Genomic DNA, 19794 nt, shown 5'->3' with positions numbered 1-19794 from the left:
GATTCCTCAAAATTACTTCACGAGAGAAAGAAAACTTATATTAAATATCTCTACGAAGCTAGAAATTTACTAAAAGATGTTCAACCGATATTTACTTCCGCTAGGCAAGCTCAACGTCAACAAAAAGAAAATATACTTGTATACCAGTGCATTTTCAAGATGAGAACACGTGACCCAATCACAGATGCGATTAGGGGGAAAATGAAATTAATAAACATTCAATTCAAAGATCCAACTTAAACAATCCTCAAATATACAAACAACATCTTATTAGCCCTAAGAGTAGAACAGACTAATATAAATTATATTTCAATCACAGAATGGAGAAGCATTTCAAATAACATTTCATTGTACTATTGACTGAAAAAATGAACTTACATTAAGTTCAAGATTCTTTGTTCTAAGAAGTGCTTCCTTACACCCAATCTCATGCTGTAACGCTTTTAACTGTGATGAGCAATAATGAATTAACTACAAATGTAAAGACATGGGATATCAACCAACCAAATTTGCCAAACCTTACCCTTTCTTTACCCAAATTAAGTTCCTGCATTCGTAATTCATAAATTAAGTACCACGCAAAAATGTCACTTTATCCTCAGTGTAGTATAGAGTAAATTTAATCAATGCTCGCCCCTCGGGCACTTCTCCACTGGCAAAGGAAGGGTTCTCTCAAGGCTGACAGTTTAGAGGTCGTGGGTTCGATTCATGGGGCTCTTGGAAGGCAAAGCATATACTGGAAGGCAGGATTTATCCTAGAAGGCAGGAATGTCTTGAAAGGTAAGGCGCAACGTGAGTTGGCTCACTAGGCATTTTGACAGTTCAGTTGGAGAGGCGCTCGGACCCTGATCAGTAGGAAGCACATCTCGTGGTTCAATTGGTCTGTGTGAAGAGGGGTCGGATCACAGACCTAAGGAATAGTCGTCGAAGGCGGACACCTTGATAAATAAAATAAAATAAAATTTTAATCAATGCTCACTAAAGTGTACATTACTACTTGCTCACCGAATATTAAAACATTACTCGTTGCTCACTCATCTATCAAATTGTTTACCAGTTCATCACTCATCTCATTTTCGTCACCCTAAACTAACGGACTCTACCACGTGGTGACCGGAATCCAATGTGGCACATCACACATGAAATAGGCCGGCCAAAAGTGAAAAAGCCACTCCTAGATCTTCATCTTCTCCCTCCATTTCTTGGACCCTGAATACAAATCAGTCAATGCAGCGGATTTGGGGGCAAATTTTGGGTTCTTCAGTCTTCACGAGTTTAGGGGCAAACTTGGGTTTCGATTTGGGGCAAGAAAATGGAAGGTGGAATTGGGGACGATTCTAGTTCATGGATTTGTGGGCGAATTTGGGTTTTGATAAATTAGAAATCAAAAAACTTTCATGGAAGCTACTGTGGTCGAATCTCTCGCACAGAGTGCTCAGAAAACTTAGTCGAAAGGTGAAGAGATCGGTGGTAGGGAAGATGAATTTGGGTTGCTACTGTTCCCACGATTCGACGGCTCATGGCGATGGAAATTCTGACTTACATTCCATTCGTCGTCGCTTGTTTTGTGGTTTTTGGTTGGTCATTTGGTGCAGACGGAGGTGGGATTTCGCCTGGGTTTGGTGTTGAACGGCAGACTCTGTGAACCCATGCCGACTGGGCATCTGCCTTCCATGTTCCGACTGAGTTTTTTGATTTTCCATCTAATTTATGTGCCACGTGGTATTTTCGTCTGCTACGTGGCACATTCCTTTAGTCTAGAATGATGGAGATCAGTTAGGTGATGAATGGGTAGATAATTTGATAGATGAGTGAGCAACGAGTAATGTTTTAATGTTCAGTGAGCAAGTAGTAATATACACTAAACTTTAGTGAGCATTGATTAAATTTACTCGTGTAGTATATATTGGTCAAAATGCAAACCAACTGACCGCTAACATATGACTATCTGATTGAGCAAGATTCCAGTTCTGCAGCTGCATTTTTTGAAGACAAGCTCTCAAATTCTGAATCTCAATTCCAGTCAATTCTACAATTTTACTGTCAGAATGTTAAGAATCCCAATTATTAGAAAAACGTGAGGGGAAAAAACCCAATGTGGCACACAAAATAGACAAAAAAATAAAATAAAATAAGTGCTTTTTCTCTTGAATAAGCTTCACCATGGCCATATTTTCCTGTGTTCACAAAGCAATAAAAATAATCAGAAAAGAAAAAATACCGAGAAATTGCAATAACATTAGATCCTATAATTTTGAACATGATCCAACAAAAAAATATATATGCATAAATAAATAGTATCTTGACTAGATTATCGATGTAGTCTTTAGCAGAAGCAGAATCTGGCTGCGACTTTCCAGGTATGATTGGAGACTTGGGCCGTGGCAAAGTATTAGTAATGTCTGAAAACCCCTTTCTCACCATGTTTCCCAAAGAGGATCTTTTTGCCACTTTTTCTCCTTGCATTCTGCAAGATTATAATAGAATCCCCTTTCAAGAACCTTAAGAAAATCAAATAAATCCTCAAAATTCAAGAAGCCCACCTAACTTTTCAATGAATTAGATCTGAATTGATACTGAAGATTTATTCTAATGGGTAATTAACTTCCCAAAGAGGACCTTTTTGCCATTTTATTCGGACCAATCTTCTGAATGGCCAGAATATTGATTCTATTTTTCACAATGGCCTTTGCTATTGGAAATACTATTTTACCCTTACTTTTATTATTTGCAAGATGTATCCTTCTCCTTTCGAGATTCATTAATCAGGACTTATGTTTGTATTTTTTAATTTTTCAAATACCTCTAAATATTCTCTATATCTTGATAATTCTTCAAAGATTCTAGGCTGATCTTTTTTAGTTATATATCCTAAAATTATTCCTTCTGAAACTTCTTCTTGCATATCTTTATATTTAGTTATAATATCTTCTACCTTTTTTATTTCTCTACTAGTTCTTACAGAATCAAATCTTATATTATACTCACAATAATAATCTATATTTCAATATATTTCTTCAAGTTTTTCTTGGCCAATAGAAAATATGTTTTCAGATTTTTCAGTTAATTTAAGTACAAACGAAATATCTTTCTTATCTAAATATAATCTAGGATCATTATCATCTTTAGAAGTGGATGTGGATACTTGTGAAGTGTTCATCAAAATTAATCAAAGCATAAGCATGTAAAAGCGAGTAAATAACTTACAGTAATATAAAAGTAAACAGGCTTTCCCTCCAGTATGCTCTTATAGATATTTTGCATGTACTTCTAATTTAAGTACAAACGAAATATCTTTCTTATCTAAATATAATCTAGGATCATTATCATCTTTAGAAGTGGATGTGGATACTTGTGAAGTGTTCATCAAAATTAATCAAAGCATAAGCATGTAAAAGCGAGTAAATAACTTACAGTAATATAAAAGTAAACAGGCTTTCCCTCCAGTATGCTCTTATAGATATTTTGCATGTACTTAAACAATCTTCTGAATCAAGTAAAAGTTTAAAATGTTTTTTTGAAATTATTTGGGTCCAAAACTGCTTCCGCACAAAGGCTTTTCAATTAAGGTTGCATTTCTCATTCTAGAGAACTAGCCGTGTTACCATAGACGCTATCTCACAGTATTCAGAGTCTCTGTTTTCACCTCTATTCAGACTCTTTTCAGAATCTAGTTCTTACTTGGAATGAAATTTTAAAAGATAACACACACAAGGTGCTACAATTTTGTTAGAAAACTACCTTTTTCCCCTAAACCATTCATCAAAGACGGGTACTTTTGCATGGCTAACATCCATTCAAAATCAATGTTTTGAAAATCTTTTAAAATCTCTATTTGTACTGCCGAGGAATCATGAGAAACTTAACGAAATCCTTTTATGAAAGTTTTGTTGAACATAACAAACTTTACTTTAATATTCATAAACTAAAATAGTGCATGCTTACAATCTATATTTACATATCTTTGGTACTCACCTTATGAAGTTTAGAACTCCATAAGTGATTACCTTATTACAAGCTTTGCTCTCCTCTGACTATCTAAAAATTTTCTAAATACAAGTGGTGTATACAGATTACAAAAAATCTATCTTTGAGATATGATTTTTCAGAGTGTTCTTTGAACTGCTCTCTTTCTTTTCTCTCCTCCCTTTTATAGAAAATTTTGAGAATCTTATCTTGACAGGTGTCTCTTTTTTTCTTTTGTTGGGTGGCTCAGTAGTCTTATCTCCGCCGATTTCTCCATTATTTTCTTGCTAGGTGGATCTCTCTTTTAGAAATTATCTGCCTTATCTTTGAAATTGTCTTTCACTTATGACAACCAGTAGGTGAGTAGTCACGATTATGAAGACTTTCTTTTGCTATCTTCTATTTTCTAGTAGCCACAGTTTTTCTTTAATAAATTTCTTTATTAAAGTAGTGATAAAGGGCCACTTTTGTTTCTATCACTTTTTCATCTTCAAATTAAAGAATTCTGCAAGGAATTCTTCACTGTTGAGAGATGTTTGACTCATATCTTCCACTACGCAGTATTCACAATGGTCGTTACTGTAGTTCCAGAGTAGTTTGCACAGTTCTTTCGCCATATCTTCTGATCCATGTACTTGGTTTGAAATAATTGCAGATAATAATTGGTCAAGATAACATATATCTTCTTCATTTGTAGCTATCCTTGCATTGGAGTAGATTATATGGTCTTCAGATGGATAAATCCATATTTTTTCTTTCTCAGTAATAATCTGAGTTACATATTCAAATATTTTTTTGTACCCTTTTGCTCTTCTGTAGGGCATTATATTTATAATATCTTGGTATCCATTTTTAACAATCTTTTGATTGGTTTGTAAAAAATGTTGGTTTGTAAGTCCCGTTTTAATAACATGAAATGATGGATGCATATGTTTAAGAACGGGATCTCATTCCATAGTTGCTGAATGGAATCTGATATATACGTTGGTTGTCTTGACTACTTCAGTGTATCTTTTTACAGCTTTTCTGACGTTGGCTGAAAGCTGGGCTATTTTTTTGAGATCTTTGCTGGGATATATACAGAGTATATTTCCTATCTCAAAATAGTTTCATACCCAATTGGCTGGTGCTTCTGGATAGAAGTTTATCTTGTTGTATTTTGCATAGTGGAGAGTTTTCATCCACTTTCCTATTTCCAGATACCAATCTGATAAAACATTAAAAATAACAATAAAGAATATGACTTATTCAGGTTATCTTTTGGGAAATTTTGTCTCATTGCATATTTTGACAATATCTTTTGGATTTATTCTTTCAATAGAAAGTTTAGATTTAGTTTGGCTCTGTGAAGAGTTACCTTCGCTTTTGATATTTTGAATATCTTCATTACCAGTAATAGGCTTATGTATTCCCTGTGAAGGGGTTCCTACTACCTTCTTATCTTTCCCTTTATCCTCGGGGAGAGCGCTAGTATTTACTGGTCCCTATGAAGGGATACTAGACTTGGTACAAGTTACTTCTGTCTCAAGGGCTATATTTTTGCCTTGAAGACTATCTTGGATATTTTGAATTTGAGTTTTCAAATAGGAAACTTTTATCTCAAGTATTTGGACTTTCATCCTTAGTTGCTCTAACTCCATCCCTGCTAAGATAATTAGGAAGAAAGTTAGTTTTACCTTTTATATATTCGATATCAAATTTGAAATATGAAAACCAAATTTGTATCCTGATAATATATCTATTGGCAATAGATGGATCAACATTATTTTTCAAAAAAACTTTAACTTAAGTATTATCAGCTTTAATCAAGAATTTTTTTGTTAATAAATAATCTTCATATTTTTGAACTCCCCTTTTTATAGCAATGAGTTCTTTTCTGTTCGTCCCATATCTCGTTTCAACTTCTTTGAATGTTCCTGATATATAACCTGCAAGAATCTCAGGACAAGAGCAATTCTTTTCACATTTATATTCCTTATGATTCTTTTTAACCTTTAATACTGCTCCCCAGTAATTGTTTGAAGAATCAGTTTCAAGGATAAAGAAATCTTCTTCTTGTGGAATTATAAGTTTGGGCAATACCTTTAATTCTTCTTTCACCTTCCTTATATTTTCACAATCTTGTTTTTCCCAAGACCATATTACATTTTTTCTTAACTTTGGAAGAAAATAATTTTTTAGTTTGGCACAATTTTCAATGAATCCTTCAGCATAATTCAATATATCAAGGAAGCTTTATAATTGTTTTTTATCTTTGATCTCTTTAGGAAAATCTTGAAATTTTTCTCCAATATGAGATTGCAATTGCAATTCTCCTTCTTTTATAAATAATCCTAAAAATTATATATCTGTTTTAGCTATCTCAGCTTTCTTTTGAGAAAGTGTAATACCATGTTTCTTCATAATATAACAAAATTTCTCAAGATGTTCAATATGTTTTTCAATGTTATTTGAATGAATAAGTAAATCATCTACATATGCAATACAAAAATGAGTAATTGGTTTAATTACCTCATCCATTCTTCTTTGAAATATCTGTGGTGCATTTTTCAACCTAAATGGAATTACATTCCATTCGTATTGTCCTAAAGGATTGGGGGTACTAAATGCAGTTAATGGTTTACTTTCTTCTGTAAGCATGATTTGCCAAAAACCTAACTTACAATCAAATTTTGAGAATATCTTTTTATTTTGTACTTTCTTAATAAGGGTGTCCTTATTTGGCAACTAATATCCATCAAATTTGATAACTTCATTTAACTTTTTATAATTTATCACCATCTTGACTTTTCCTTTTTTTATCTCGCTATGTTTTCTAACCATAAAGGTTGTGCTGCTATGTGGGCTTTTACTATGCCTAATCAAATTGGCTCCTAGCAATTCTTTTATCTGGTCTTTAAATTCCTTTTAGTCATCTACACTATATTTCATGGGTTTGACTCTTACTATAGTGTCTGGATTGATTAATTCTATTTTTGTATTTACTTTGTTTGTATTCCATTTTTCTAATAGATTTTCAGAATATGTTTCAGAAATTTCTTTTTTCAATTTTTCTAACCTATTTTCTGTTGTCATTTTTAGAACTGTAACTGGTTTAAATTTTTCTGTGCTCCAACATCCATCACGCTGGGTTGAGGAACTTTGATGGTTTATGTCTTTATATGCTATGGTAACAGCCTTATTTATTTTGGTGTAAATATTTTGTGTGCACAAGGAGTTGTGAACATATACTTATCAATATATTGTGTAAATTGTGCGTATTTTAATGGAAAATTTTGTCCTAATAAAATATCACATCCAATTGTGTTTGACATATATATTGTATCAATAAATACTTCTCTAAAGGAAATTAGAAAAGGTACTTGCGTAACATATTTGCTGTATATTACTTTATTTCCACCTGCTGTTGTAGCAGTGACGATCTTCTTTGAATTATATTTTCAGTATTCAGATGGTAATACATTTAGTAAGCATAAGCTTATTGTACTTCCTGTATCTAAGTAAGTATGAAATTTAATTCTGCAATAACTTTTTATATTGAGTATAATTTCAATATATGGACTCATGGAATTAGTACTGATTACTCTTTCCATGATAACAATGATTTCATATTTTCATCTATTCTTGAAATGATGATTGGATTATCATCAACTGTTATTTTTAAATATCCTTATTAGATTTTATAAGGACTATATTTCTCAAGAAAGTTCATTTCTAGCAGTATAGGTGAACGATCTACTCCATAAAATTCATCTTTGTATAGAATTATTTCTTTAGTATATTCTTTGTGATCCTCTCCCATAAGTATAAGAGGGAACTTTACATATTTTCTTATTTCGAGATTATTTCCTAAATAATCCTTTAATATATATGGTTTTAGTAATTCAAAATCTATTAAATGACTAACAAATTTAACATTTACATGACTTTTATCTGCTCCAGTGTCTATGAGGACAAGAAGATTCTTCTTATATCCTTCTTGATTTACATATCGTGTTTTGATATAATATTGCGAATTTGATGGTTCAGCAATACTTAATTTCTTGAATTTGCTTATCTTAGAGTCTTGTCTAGAGTGGAATCTTGCAATAAGACTGTCTCCTTCTAGACTGACACTATTTCTTTTTATCAGTTTTCCTTCAGAATTAATTTCTCTAGCTTGTTTGTGGAAATCAAGCATTCTCTGTTCTGGTATAGTGACTTCATGTTCTTGATATTTCCTAGGAGGTATATATTGTGCTAATTCCTCAAAATCTTTATGTATAATAATATTATCAGTTATTTTTCTTAAATTGTTATGATGGCTAGTACTAAAGGCAAAAATTGATTTTATATTTATACTATAGCTTTACTTTTTCATAACATTTTTAAGTTTCCAATTTTATAATATAGATTGAAACTTTGGTCAATATTATCATCAATTAGTGATATTGCATAATTTGGTTTTACTGTAAATATCACTTTTTGATAGACTAAGTTTCCTACAACTGTTCCTAAGAAAGCATTTATAGGATCTTGTAAGATTCTGTTGTCCATACAATATATTTCTATTGGTATGTTCATACCTTCTCTAAAGAATCATTTTACCATTATCTGGACTCCTTATATTTCAATGCATTTCAACTTGTTTATTATGTTTTCCAGAATTTTGGATAACTTTTATTTTACACATTCTTTTGTAATTATAGGAATTATTGCTTTTCTTATAGTATCTTCTATTTTAATAGACATTTCTTTATAGTTCATACTTACAATTTTTTTATTTACTCTTGGTAGTACTCCTAAAAATCCTGGATAGAATACATCTTTTTCTTGTATGTCTATTATTTTCTTGGTTATTCCTTTGTATTTTTTAATATCAAAGGTAATTTCTTGATTTATACCTTCTATCGAGTCTTCAACTTCTTCAGTTGTTTCTACTTCTATTTCTAGATTTGCTTGTTGTATCTCTTGATTCATATATGCTATCTTCTCAGAATCTTCCTTTGATGAGGATGTATCTAATTCATAAATGCTACTGCATTCACTACTTAAATCTTCAAAATATTCAATTGGTTAGATATCACTATCTTCTTAGAATTTTTCATAAATTCTAGAATTTTTCATAAATTCTAAGAATTTTTATATTCTGTCTATCCTTCTTTTTAGGACATTGAGGGGCAATATATCCTTCTTCATTACAGATGAAACATCTACATTTTTTAATATTTCTTGGTTTGGATTTTTTATTCCAATTTCTTTTCTTGAAATATTTTTTGTGTGGTTTAAAATTTCTTTTCTTTAATTTTTTGTAGTTTTTGAATTTTCTTTTATATTTCTTATATGATTTATATTTCTTCTTATGGCATCCAAATTGTTCAATTTGGCCTATATCTTTGTAACAACACAAGAAATTTTTTCTTATTTTATATGTTTTCCTACTCTGTAGAGCTTCTCTGCACCACATGCCTATCATTCTTTTTGTAAATTCAATCCTACTTTCAATACCATCTATTTTTATTCCTCCCTCTTCTCCTAAAGGTAATAACTTCTCATATTCTTTTAATAACTTAATTTCTCATGGGAATGGTAACTTCGTAAAATAAGACTTTAATATAGGCTTATTTTCTTGATAATCTTCTTGATTTAATATATAGTATAATTCTTCAAATTTACATGTATATCTTTCTAATTCACACATATCACATATCTTTAAATTTTTCATTGCTATCATTCATTCATTATATTCGTCTTGTTTTCTATCTTCTTCATTAGAAGCATATCTATCTCCTAAGAACTCTGCTCTTAAGGCTCTTTCAAATCTTTTTAATATTTCTTGTATATTTCAATCATTTAAAGTATTCCCGTTAGCTAATGCTTCAGTTCTATTTTCTCCATACTTTATTCTTTCTTTTATAGATTATGATAACCTTCTCCACCATTCAGAAACAATTCCTCTGAATGTATGTTCTATAAATTCAAAAGCTGTATATGTTTCTCATTTATTAAATTGTATTGCAAAGTCTGTACTTTTCGTCCATGTTTCAATAGCTTTATTTTTATCTACACAGTCTAGATCTAACCATATTACTGTTGTGTAGATTAGTTCATTATAAGATTCCATTGGATTTGTTTATTTTATGGATTGTTTTCTTATATTCCCAGGGTATCTTTTCTGTGTTTTTCTATATTAATTAATACTTTCTTTAATAAGTATCGTTGTATGATAAGGATAATCATATTCTTCATCACTACTGAATTCTATTTTTATATCTCGACTTGTTGATGGGGATTAGTATTCATCTTTATATTTTTCATTTTTTCAGTTAATTCTTCTAACTGTTTTTTATATTCATCATACTTTTCACATGTAGATTCTAAGAATTTTTGTTCTAGTTCTTCTACATCTGTAATTATATATTGATTTTCTTCATTTTTGTCCCTTTATTATTTTCTTTTTGTGTTATCCTAAAATCTTGAGGTGGATTAATTATAATCCTATCTTTTCCTTTATGGTTTTTATCTAAAAGAACATTTCCTACTTGTAGATTATATTCTAAATTTTCTAGTCTTTTGTGTATATCCTCAAAACTTTCATTTGTGGGGTTTTTAGGTAAGTAGAGATAACTTGGTTTTTTATGTTTTTCAACTTTTTTTAAAAATTCTTCAATTATATTTTCTTCATCTACTAAGTTCATTATAATTTTAGGTTCGTAACATGGCTCTGTTACCATTTTTTCGGAGTGTGCAGCGGAGGGGTTAAGATTTTGAATCCAATTAAAATCTTCATAAGTTTTTAAAATATTATAATAGAATTTATAGAATTCACTATCTTTTGTTAAAACTTTTTCTTTAATAATTATATTTAATTTGTTAATTCTTCTTTCCAGTTTAAGAATCAGTTTATGTATATTATTTTTTATTTTGATTGCTCTATTATCTATATAAACATTTTTATATTTTAATTTTGTATCTAAATATTCTGTAAAAAAAACTCTTCAGATCTTCTTTTAAATAATTTAATTTATTATCTGTTGCATTTCTTAAATCAATAAAATTTATATAATATTTGGGGTTAAATTTATTAAAGATTCATGATCTATATTTCTTTGGGGACCTGATTGAAGGCTTTTATACATTGTAATGCTTTTAGTTGCAAATTCTCTATGAGGGGTATTTTTGGAAAGATTGTTATTCAAAGGCTATTCTTAAAATAATTATCTTTTCAGGTCTAATATCACAATTCACTCTTATATTTAGGTTATTTGCAGGTATTTCCTCATTTTATTCCCCTTCCATTCCGTAATAGTGTAATATATTATCCTCCTTGAAGAACCCTAAGAAAATCAATGAATCCTCACAATTCAAGAAGCCCACAAGAATTTTCGAGAAATTTTATCTAAATTGATAGCCAAGAGTTATACTGAAGTGTAATTAACTTCTCCAAGAGAAAGAATTTGTGGGTAATGAGGAACTGTGAAAATTAAAGGAGCAAAAAAGAAAAATATTAAATAAAAAAAGAAAGGGCTAAAGTGAAAATAAATGCAAAGAGGTGGATACTATTTGGTTCGGACTTCAACGGCATCCCGAAGCAAAACGGTTTTCAAATGAAAAGGCTTAACCGTGCCTACATTCAAATAGGTTTGGAGGACGCTTTTGGCTACTAACTTCGGGATTTATCTCATCAATTTTGGAATTTTATTTTTTATTGAGTAATGCTATTTACAGTTGCTTTTTATTGTAGTCGTATTACGTAGTATACATGTAACGATTAGTGATTTGATACATTAATATAGTAATTTTTTATTACCTTATACAACAAATCACTGACAGCCACATGTATGCTACATCGGGCAACTGCAGTAGTAGGTAATTGCAAATAACATTATTCTTTTTTATTTGGGATAGGTGACAATTTCTATGAAGAATTTATTTTGAGATCATTAGTTGATAATATCAATCGTCATTAAGAATAATAAGAGAGTTGAGAAGCACCACTTCAGTTTTGACAAAGAAAATAAAGAGAAGAGTTACAATCTAGATGTATTTCAAATGATTGAAGGTTGCTTATTCGAAGCTTTATCTATTTAATGGAAACTCTCGAACAAAACGGAGAAGAAGAGAGATCTATGAACAACTTGAGGTACACAACAAGGTGAACGAGCATGAATTCGCATTAAAAGCGATATTTGTCTATTCAACGGCGTGGCTTACAAAAGTGATGTTAATCGTTAATGCTCCGTTTGGCTAATTTTATAAATTATTTATAAATAATCAGATTTCATTTTAATTAAATATTTCAGTTTTCACAAATACTTTTCAAATGACAGCTAAATTGTAAAAATGAGTAAAAAAATATTTTTTATAAACAAAATCTTGCTATATGTACATGACTACATATATATCAAACTTTACATAATATGTTTCGTAATGACACGTGTCATACTATCATTTGTCAATTCAAAACACATTCAACTTTTTTATCCAATTTTTCCCTCCACATCATTTTATGTAATCTCTTATATATAATTTTTATTTACAAGAAGCATAATCCCTTATTTAATACACTAATATCTACATTGGTCATCCTCCTCGATTTTGAGGTCATTGTGCGTAGCCTAATATTTTAACTCCTTAATGGGGAATCGACAACACTTCAAATTTGAACTTTGCCCTTTGCAAACTACGTAGACGTGTCTCCCTCCATATTGAAAGTAATAGAACAAATTTATTAGTTATTTTGAAGTATGAAATTTCATACTTTCAGTCACTATTTTATTAATATGTATATGCTTGGGTCTCAATTAAATAATGAGTTATAATTATTTAATATATATGTCAATTAAACATTGATAAGAAATATTGGATACTCCATATTTTAAAAATACTTGAATTTTTTTTAATCGAATTGACATTTCATCCGAAAAGATTAATTCACGTGTGGAGTAGCTCAATCCATTATAAATTCATCATTCATCCCTTTGCCTAATCGATTTGAGATTTTGTTCACACTTTATCAAAAAAGGGTCTTCAAATGAAGTACTGTATCACACTTGTCTTCGTCAAATCAAGAAGGAATACGTGCTATATCAAGCACGATTCTTCTGCTGTGTCCTGACCAATACCTTACGGGGGCACAACCAACCACCTTTAGAGTCCAACCATAAGTTTTTCTAGCCATCATGATCAAACTCAAAAGGCCAATCACCTTGGTTCAATTGCAACTGAGGATCTATTTTATGGATTCACATGATTTAGGGGCGTAATTTTATACCATTTATAAAAAATTGAAATTCTACCCTAAAGGTTAACAAATTAGACAGAATAATAAAATTTCTTATAGAACTCATCATTTATACCATATGAAAATTTGTTCACACTTTGTTCAAGATAATCATTAGGACTTTTCTTAAAATTTATAAGAAATCTATATGTTATGATTCCTTAACTTGGAAGGAAAAGGAAGTTCCACTATAATCTTAAAATTATACCTATAGTGAGCCTTTTTCATTTGATAGTGAATTCTTGTACGTGTTTAATTGCCATGCCTCTTCCTGCTCCATTAAACGTATTACTTTTTCCTTTTTCTTTTCTTTTTTGGATCCTTTATGCTCACTTTTTATTATAATTTTATATGCATTACTGAATCTTAATCTTGTTCTTTACAAATTTTCTGTTTCTTTATGCCAACCAATTGCCTCTGAAAGTGGAGTTCCATGTAGACAAAGCTGGATATTGCCATTTTCATGTGTAATATATCTATGTAAATTTCATGTAGTTAACAACTAATATAAATCATAATTCATTGAATATTTGTATTATATTGTAATAATCGAAAAGCTTGTTTAAACATTCTAAAGTGATAAGTATAAATGATTTATCAAATAATGCTTGACAAGAATAAAGAGGTAGGTACCCAAAGTTAATAAAGTTGTTCAAGACAACAAATTCCTTCAATAAAAGTTAGGTCAGGCGTAATTAGAAAAATATGGCGAAAAGAACGAAACATTAATTCGCTCATCACAAACTAAGTAGATGTTAAGTCAGGCGAATTGCAAATCGCCTTGACTCACCCTGCTAACGAGTTGAGCAACGATTTGACCAGGTGAACCAAATTGAGAAATATGTGATTTCAGTGAAATAAAAAAAAATAAAAAATTATAGTGAATCGACTCGACTTGCCCCATTGAGAGGTGAGCTCGTAGACGAGATAAGCCACATTTTTGTTTACCAGGCCGACTTGCGATTGGCTTGTTCCGTAGATGAGCGCTAATCAACACACCTCATTTTAACTCCCTTAAAAGATTAAACCCCTCCCCAGACCCCCACCCCATCATCGTATATGGATAAAACATAGACACACACCAACTATACTACAAACACACAAAACAATAAGTACATACATAATTGATTAGCAGATCCAAGTTTCAATTTGTATTCATTGCTTCTTTTTATTTTTCTTTAAGCAAAAACAACATACCAACAAATAACCAATCTCTCTTCACCTTCTCTTCTTCTTCCTTAATCTATACTACACCTTCAAACCAAATACAGAAAATCTCATCTCAACCACTTCTCCATTCCTACCTCTTTCGATCTCTTGAGGGTTTTTAAGAGAAAGAGAGAGGGAGGGAGGGATGAACACTAAAGGGTTCTATGTGAGAATGAGGCTTCTGCAAAATAATACAAGACATTACAGAAATGCGGATAAGAGTAATTTCTGCAGCAGATATTTCAAGTGGATTCTCTGGTTCTCTTTATCCTTCTACTTCTTTAGCTCTTTTCTTATTACCAACAATAAACCTACAAATTCAATTTCAAGAAATACTGTTTCTAAAATCAAACACTCTCGAGCTCTTATTGAAGAACTATCCCTTCTCCAAAACACCCATAATCCCCAAGGTAAGAAGTGTTAACGGTGAAAATCCCCAATCCATTAAGCTCAAACCAGCATTCAGATGAAGCTTGTCTTTTTGCTAACTTCTTTCTTGGTATTCTTTCAGATACATTGAAGGGGATGAAGGTTTATGTTTACGATTTACCATCGAAATATAACACTGACTGGCTATCTAACGAGCGATGCAGCAGCCATTTGTTTGCTTCTGAGGTGGCGATACATAAAGTCTTGATGAAAAACAACGATATTCGGACATTAGACCCATGGGAAGCTGACTTTTTCTTTGTCCCTGTTTATGTATCGTGCAATTTCAGCACTGTTAATGGCTTCCCTGCAATTGGCCATGCCCGTTCTCTCATTTCTTCTGCTATTCAACTCATTTCCTCTGAACTTCCCTTCAGGAATCGAAGCAGTGGTTCTGATCATGTTTTCGTTGCGTCCCATGATTTTGGTTCCTGCTTTCACACCTTGGTATGCGAAAAAAGTTGATTATAAATTTATAAGTACCACAAAAGGCAAGCTTTTTATTAATCGAAGTTTTGATGTTATTTGCAGGAGGATGTGGCCGTGGCAGATGGAGTGCCGGAAGTTCTGAAGAATTCAATCATATTGTGACGTATAAACACCCATGTCAAGAAGTGGAAAATGTGGTGATTCCTCCGTATGTTTCGCCAGAAAGTGTGCGAAACACCCTGAAAATGTCGCCGTTGAACGGCCGGCGTGATGGAGTGCCGGAAGTTCTAAAGAATTCAATCATATTGTGAAGTATAAGCACCCATGTCAAGAAGTGGAAAATGTGGTGATTCCTCCGTATGTTTCCAGAAAGTGTGCGAAACACCCTGAAAATGTCGCCGCTGAACGGCCGGCGTGACATTTTCGTATTCTTCAGGGGTAAAATGGAATTTCATCCCAAGAATGTCAGTGGTCGTTTTTACAGCAAGTAAGAATATGTTACTCCCACCACCCTTTTCATTGATGTTGGCATCTGAAATGACGAATTTAACCCTTAGTTGAATTTTTTCTTAGGCAGGTGCGGACGGAGATATGGCGGAAGTATGGCAATGACAGGAGGTTTTACTTACAAAGGCAGAAATTTGTCGGTTACCGGTCAGAGATTTTTCGGTCAACGTTTTGTTTATGTCCATTGGGACGGGCCCCATGGAGTCCAAGAATAGTTGAATCAATTGTTTTAGGATGTGTGCCGGTGATCATAGCTGATGGCATCCGGTTGCCCTTCCCCTCCTCCGTGCCATGGGCGGAGATATCTCTCACGGTGGCAGAGAAGGACGTGCCAAGGCTGGGGGATATACTTGGAGACGTGGCAGCCACCAATCTCACTTCCATTCAGAAAATTTTGTGGGACCCAAATGTTAGAAAAGCCCTACTTTTCAGTGGTAGCCCTATCAAAGAAGCAAGACAGGTCCCACAAAAAGTCAAGTGTTTTTGACCAATAAAAATATGAAACGTGTATATTGGAAGCCAGCTGGGAGCTAAAAAAGGTAAGTCGGGCCCAAGAGTCTGAGACTTGGTTGTTTGCCATGTGGGATAGTACTTCTGAGTTGGCAAGAATCTATTCGATCGGTTTTGCAGTTTGGTGGGACATAGGTTTCCTGTTGTACACGTGAAGACGAATATTTTTTTGTGGAAAATAAGATAGAGATGAGATTGTGAATATATGAAAATAATTTCATTTTTAATTTGTAATAATTTGTTGGGTAAGTTAAATTGTTAGTACCATGATAATAAAGAAGTTAAAGAAATTTCTAAAATTTTATCGATTTTTATTTTGTTCAATATCAATATAGATTTTGTTATATGTACATAAAGTTTTACATAATGAGTTTCATAATGCATATCAATCTATCATTTATCAATTTAAAACACATTTAATTTTTTCATTCAATTTTTTTCCTTTACATCAATTTATGTAATATCTTATATACTATTTTTATGTACAAATAGCATAATCCATGGTACATATACTCAAATGGTTTGATCTTTTAGTCTTTGTTTGGCAAAATTTGATTACTTTTAACTATAAATTTCGATGAATCCACAAATACTACACACTACTTATTTAATATATTCTATCCATTTATAAATTAACCTGTTTAAAATTCTTCCCAAACAGAGGTTTAAATATGTTCGTGATTTATTGAGTCTTAATTTTCAAATTGGACGATTTGGGTTGGCCTTTATATGACAAAATGAATATGATATTCATGTAAATAAATTATGGTCATTAGTTTATACGGTAGTAGGGTCGCTAAAATATTATCAACGCACTACCATATAACTAATTATATACATAAATACTTACAAAATTAATAGTGAATTGAGAATGTATTATCGGAGTACTTCAAGATGAGTCAATCAGAATCCGTCTGAACTAGCCATAACCTGTTCTACTCGGGATAGTTTCATGTACCCTACTTGATGTTTGGCAAACTTTTGTCTTGTTTGTAACAATGACACGCTAATTGAATTAGTGATTCATCAAACAATTAGTTTAATTTACGTTAATCTTGAATTACTATGATTAAGATTGTATTCTTAATTATTCTCGAATAGATTTTGAACACCTCGAAATATGCTAAAACACAGCGAGTGATGGTTTCAACTTTCAAAGTTAGAATAAAGACTTTCACATTTTTCATCAGTGACTTGAATGCAAAATGGAATTTAAGGCAGGAAGTCACGATATATATATATATATATATATATATATATATATATATATATACAAAATGGAGCTATTTAACAGTTATGTTTACACACAGTAAACTGTAGGGGATAATACAATGTCTACCTTCACTGAAGAACAATTTCACACAACGATAATTTCAACCCCACTAAATAAATCAAGTTAGAGTATCAGTACAAATCAAGAATATATACAACAGCTCAAAAACAAAAATTTTGATCTATAGAAAAATAATATTCACACAATAACAGAAAACGTATTTCAAAAAAAATTGAGAGATAAGTTTCTTGAATCGAGGCCCTAATCTCCTAAAATTCTAGGGTTCTCTCAGGGATCCCTAGATAGAGGCAGATTTAGGAGAGATTCACAGAAACCCTAATTTTTTTTATTAAAAAAAGTTTTGTTACCAAAATCTTACAAGAACTGCAAATATTTCAACAAGATACTCAAAAAACACCAAAAAATCAACTCGTGTTTAGAAACTGTTTTTTTATTTAACAGGAAGGCAAAAGGACAGATATGCTCGGATCTGTAATTTTTTTCAAACAACTAGAATAAAAAAAATTTCAACAAAAAAATCAACATGGCAAAAGAATAGATCTACTCAGATCTGTAGTATTTTTCAAAAGGGGATCATGTTTTTGGAGAAGTGTAGTGTAGATCATATGACAATATTAAAGTGTAATGTAGATCATATGACAATAGTAAAGAAAAAAATATAATTGATATATCGTTAAGGATCGTGATGATTTGTCAAAGTTCAGTCATTGAATGAATGGGCTTTCATTATAATTTTTTTAATTTTACTGCCTAATTATCTTTGATGTTTTATAATTCATATCATTTCATGTGGGGTCAAGTATTTTTATTTTTATTTTCTCTATCTTATCAGCCGAGTCAGGAATGAAAAATTTTAAGGGAAGATTTCCTACCTAAAAGATTAAGTATAATCCATTTCAAAATTAAGGGGGTGTTTGAAAGTCATTTTTATGTAAAAATGTATTTTATAAATTGATGTAAAATGTGTGGTTGCAAAATAAGGAAATTTTTTTTATTTACGTGTAAAATTATTTTAATAAAGAATGTGTGGTTATAAAAAAGAGAAAAGAATGTATTTTAAAAAAATGACTACCAAACGAGGACTAAGAAATAAAGTTTAAAACTTCAAAAATCGGATATTAATTAAATTTTGTTTATGAAATAATTAATTAAAAATATATTTTATTAATTAAATATATAAAGGTTACAATTTTATACAATTTGGTCACAAATGAAAAAATTTATAAGTCACAAATAAAAAAATTTATAGGTCGCAAATTATTTCTCGATCACAAATAAAAAATTTTATAAGTCACAATTTATTTATCGGCACAAATTAAAAATTTTAAAAGTCACAACTTATTTAACGATAGTAAATTATCAAATTAATTAATCACAAATTATTTCTTGGTTACAATTTAATAAATTGTGAGTCAAATCATATTTTCAAGTCATATATTATTTATTGGTCACAATCAACATATTTATTGGTCACAATCAACCAAATAATTGGTCACAAACACCACACTCGACTCCTTTCCATCTCCACTTCATCCACGACCACACATACCATCACCAATATCATCATCACCTCACAAGATCGCTCAAAACCCCCATAGTAACTGCAACATCCCAACACCCCACACAACCCCCACACCATCGCTAAATCTCCCACCACTATTGACAATCATTACTCCATTTTCAAACTTTAATACAACAACAAATTTCAAACTTACCATCTTTGCCACCATCTCATATCCAAACAACTATGAACCCCAAACCACCCAAAATTGGTTTAGATTGTTGGGACATCAAAAGAAGCAAGTCCATGAAAACAAGGTGTTGCAATAGTGGTATCAGATTTTCAAGACTCGTATAGAAACACTAGTAGCCACCATAGTTATGACTAGGCTTGGACGCGATTTGATTTCGATCAGTTTCAATTCCAACCTAAAACCAAAACTAAATTAATCGGTTTAGACGAATTTCAACTCAAACAAACACATTCTAGCTCTTAAACCAAACCAAACCAAACCAAACCACGGTGAATCGATTTGGTTTGGTTCAGTTCAATTAGTTGATTTGAACTTTTAGTTCAAATTGATTTTTTTTTTAAAAAAAATTGTCCGAATTTGGACCCACTTAAATTACAAGAACTAAAATACCCAAATAATTTTATATTACAAGAACTATTGACTAACAAATAAAA

The 19794-nt window shown here is 31.3% G+C and overlaps 1 protein-coding gene and 1 pseudogene across 1 annotated transcript; one reads left to right on the top strand and one right to left on the bottom strand.

Moving 5' to 3' along the window:
- Positions 1-307: 307 nt before the first annotated feature.
- On the bottom strand, positions 308-2629 carry LOC111369650 (SHUGOSHIN 2-like). Its single transcript, XM_022991244.1, has 6 exons — positions 2620-2629; positions 2302-2467; positions 2140-2177; positions 1932-2040; positions 524-547; positions 308-447 (listed from the first exon to the last, which is right to left on the bottom strand). The coding sequence occupies exons 2-6, from the start codon at positions 2464-2466 to the stop codon at positions 346-348; spliced, it is 438 nt and encodes a 145-aa protein (XP_022847012.1). The 5' UTR covers position 2467; positions 2620-2629; the 3' UTR covers positions 308-345.
- An 11751-nt stretch (positions 2630-14380) lies between these two features.
- On the top strand, positions 14381-16651 carry LOC111369648 (annotated as a pseudogene).
- The last annotated feature ends 3143 nt before the right edge of the window (positions 16652-19794 follow it).

This window comes from Olea europaea, chromosome 20 (assembly GCF_002742605.1).
Source record: "Olea europaea var. sylvestris chromosome 20, O_europaea_v1, whole genome shotgun sequence".
NCBI lineage: Eukaryota > Viridiplantae > Streptophyta > Magnoliopsida > Lamiales > Oleaceae > Olea > Olea europaea.
This window is presented reverse-complemented; position numbering and strand designations above follow the sequence as displayed.

Coding starts and splice junctions, on each gene's coding strand:
- LOC111369650 (XM_022991244.1), bottom strand. CDS start 2,466: ATGCAAGGAGAAAAAGTGGCAAAAAGATCCTCTTTGGGAAACATGGTG. Junction 2,178..2,301: donor ACATCGATAATCTAGTCAAG/ATACTATTTATT, acceptor TTGTGAACACAG/GAAAATATGGCCATGGTGAA. Junction 2,041..2,139: donor AAGCTTATTCAAGAGAAAAA/GCACTTATTTTA, acceptor ACATTCTGACAG/TAAAATTGTAGAATTGACTG.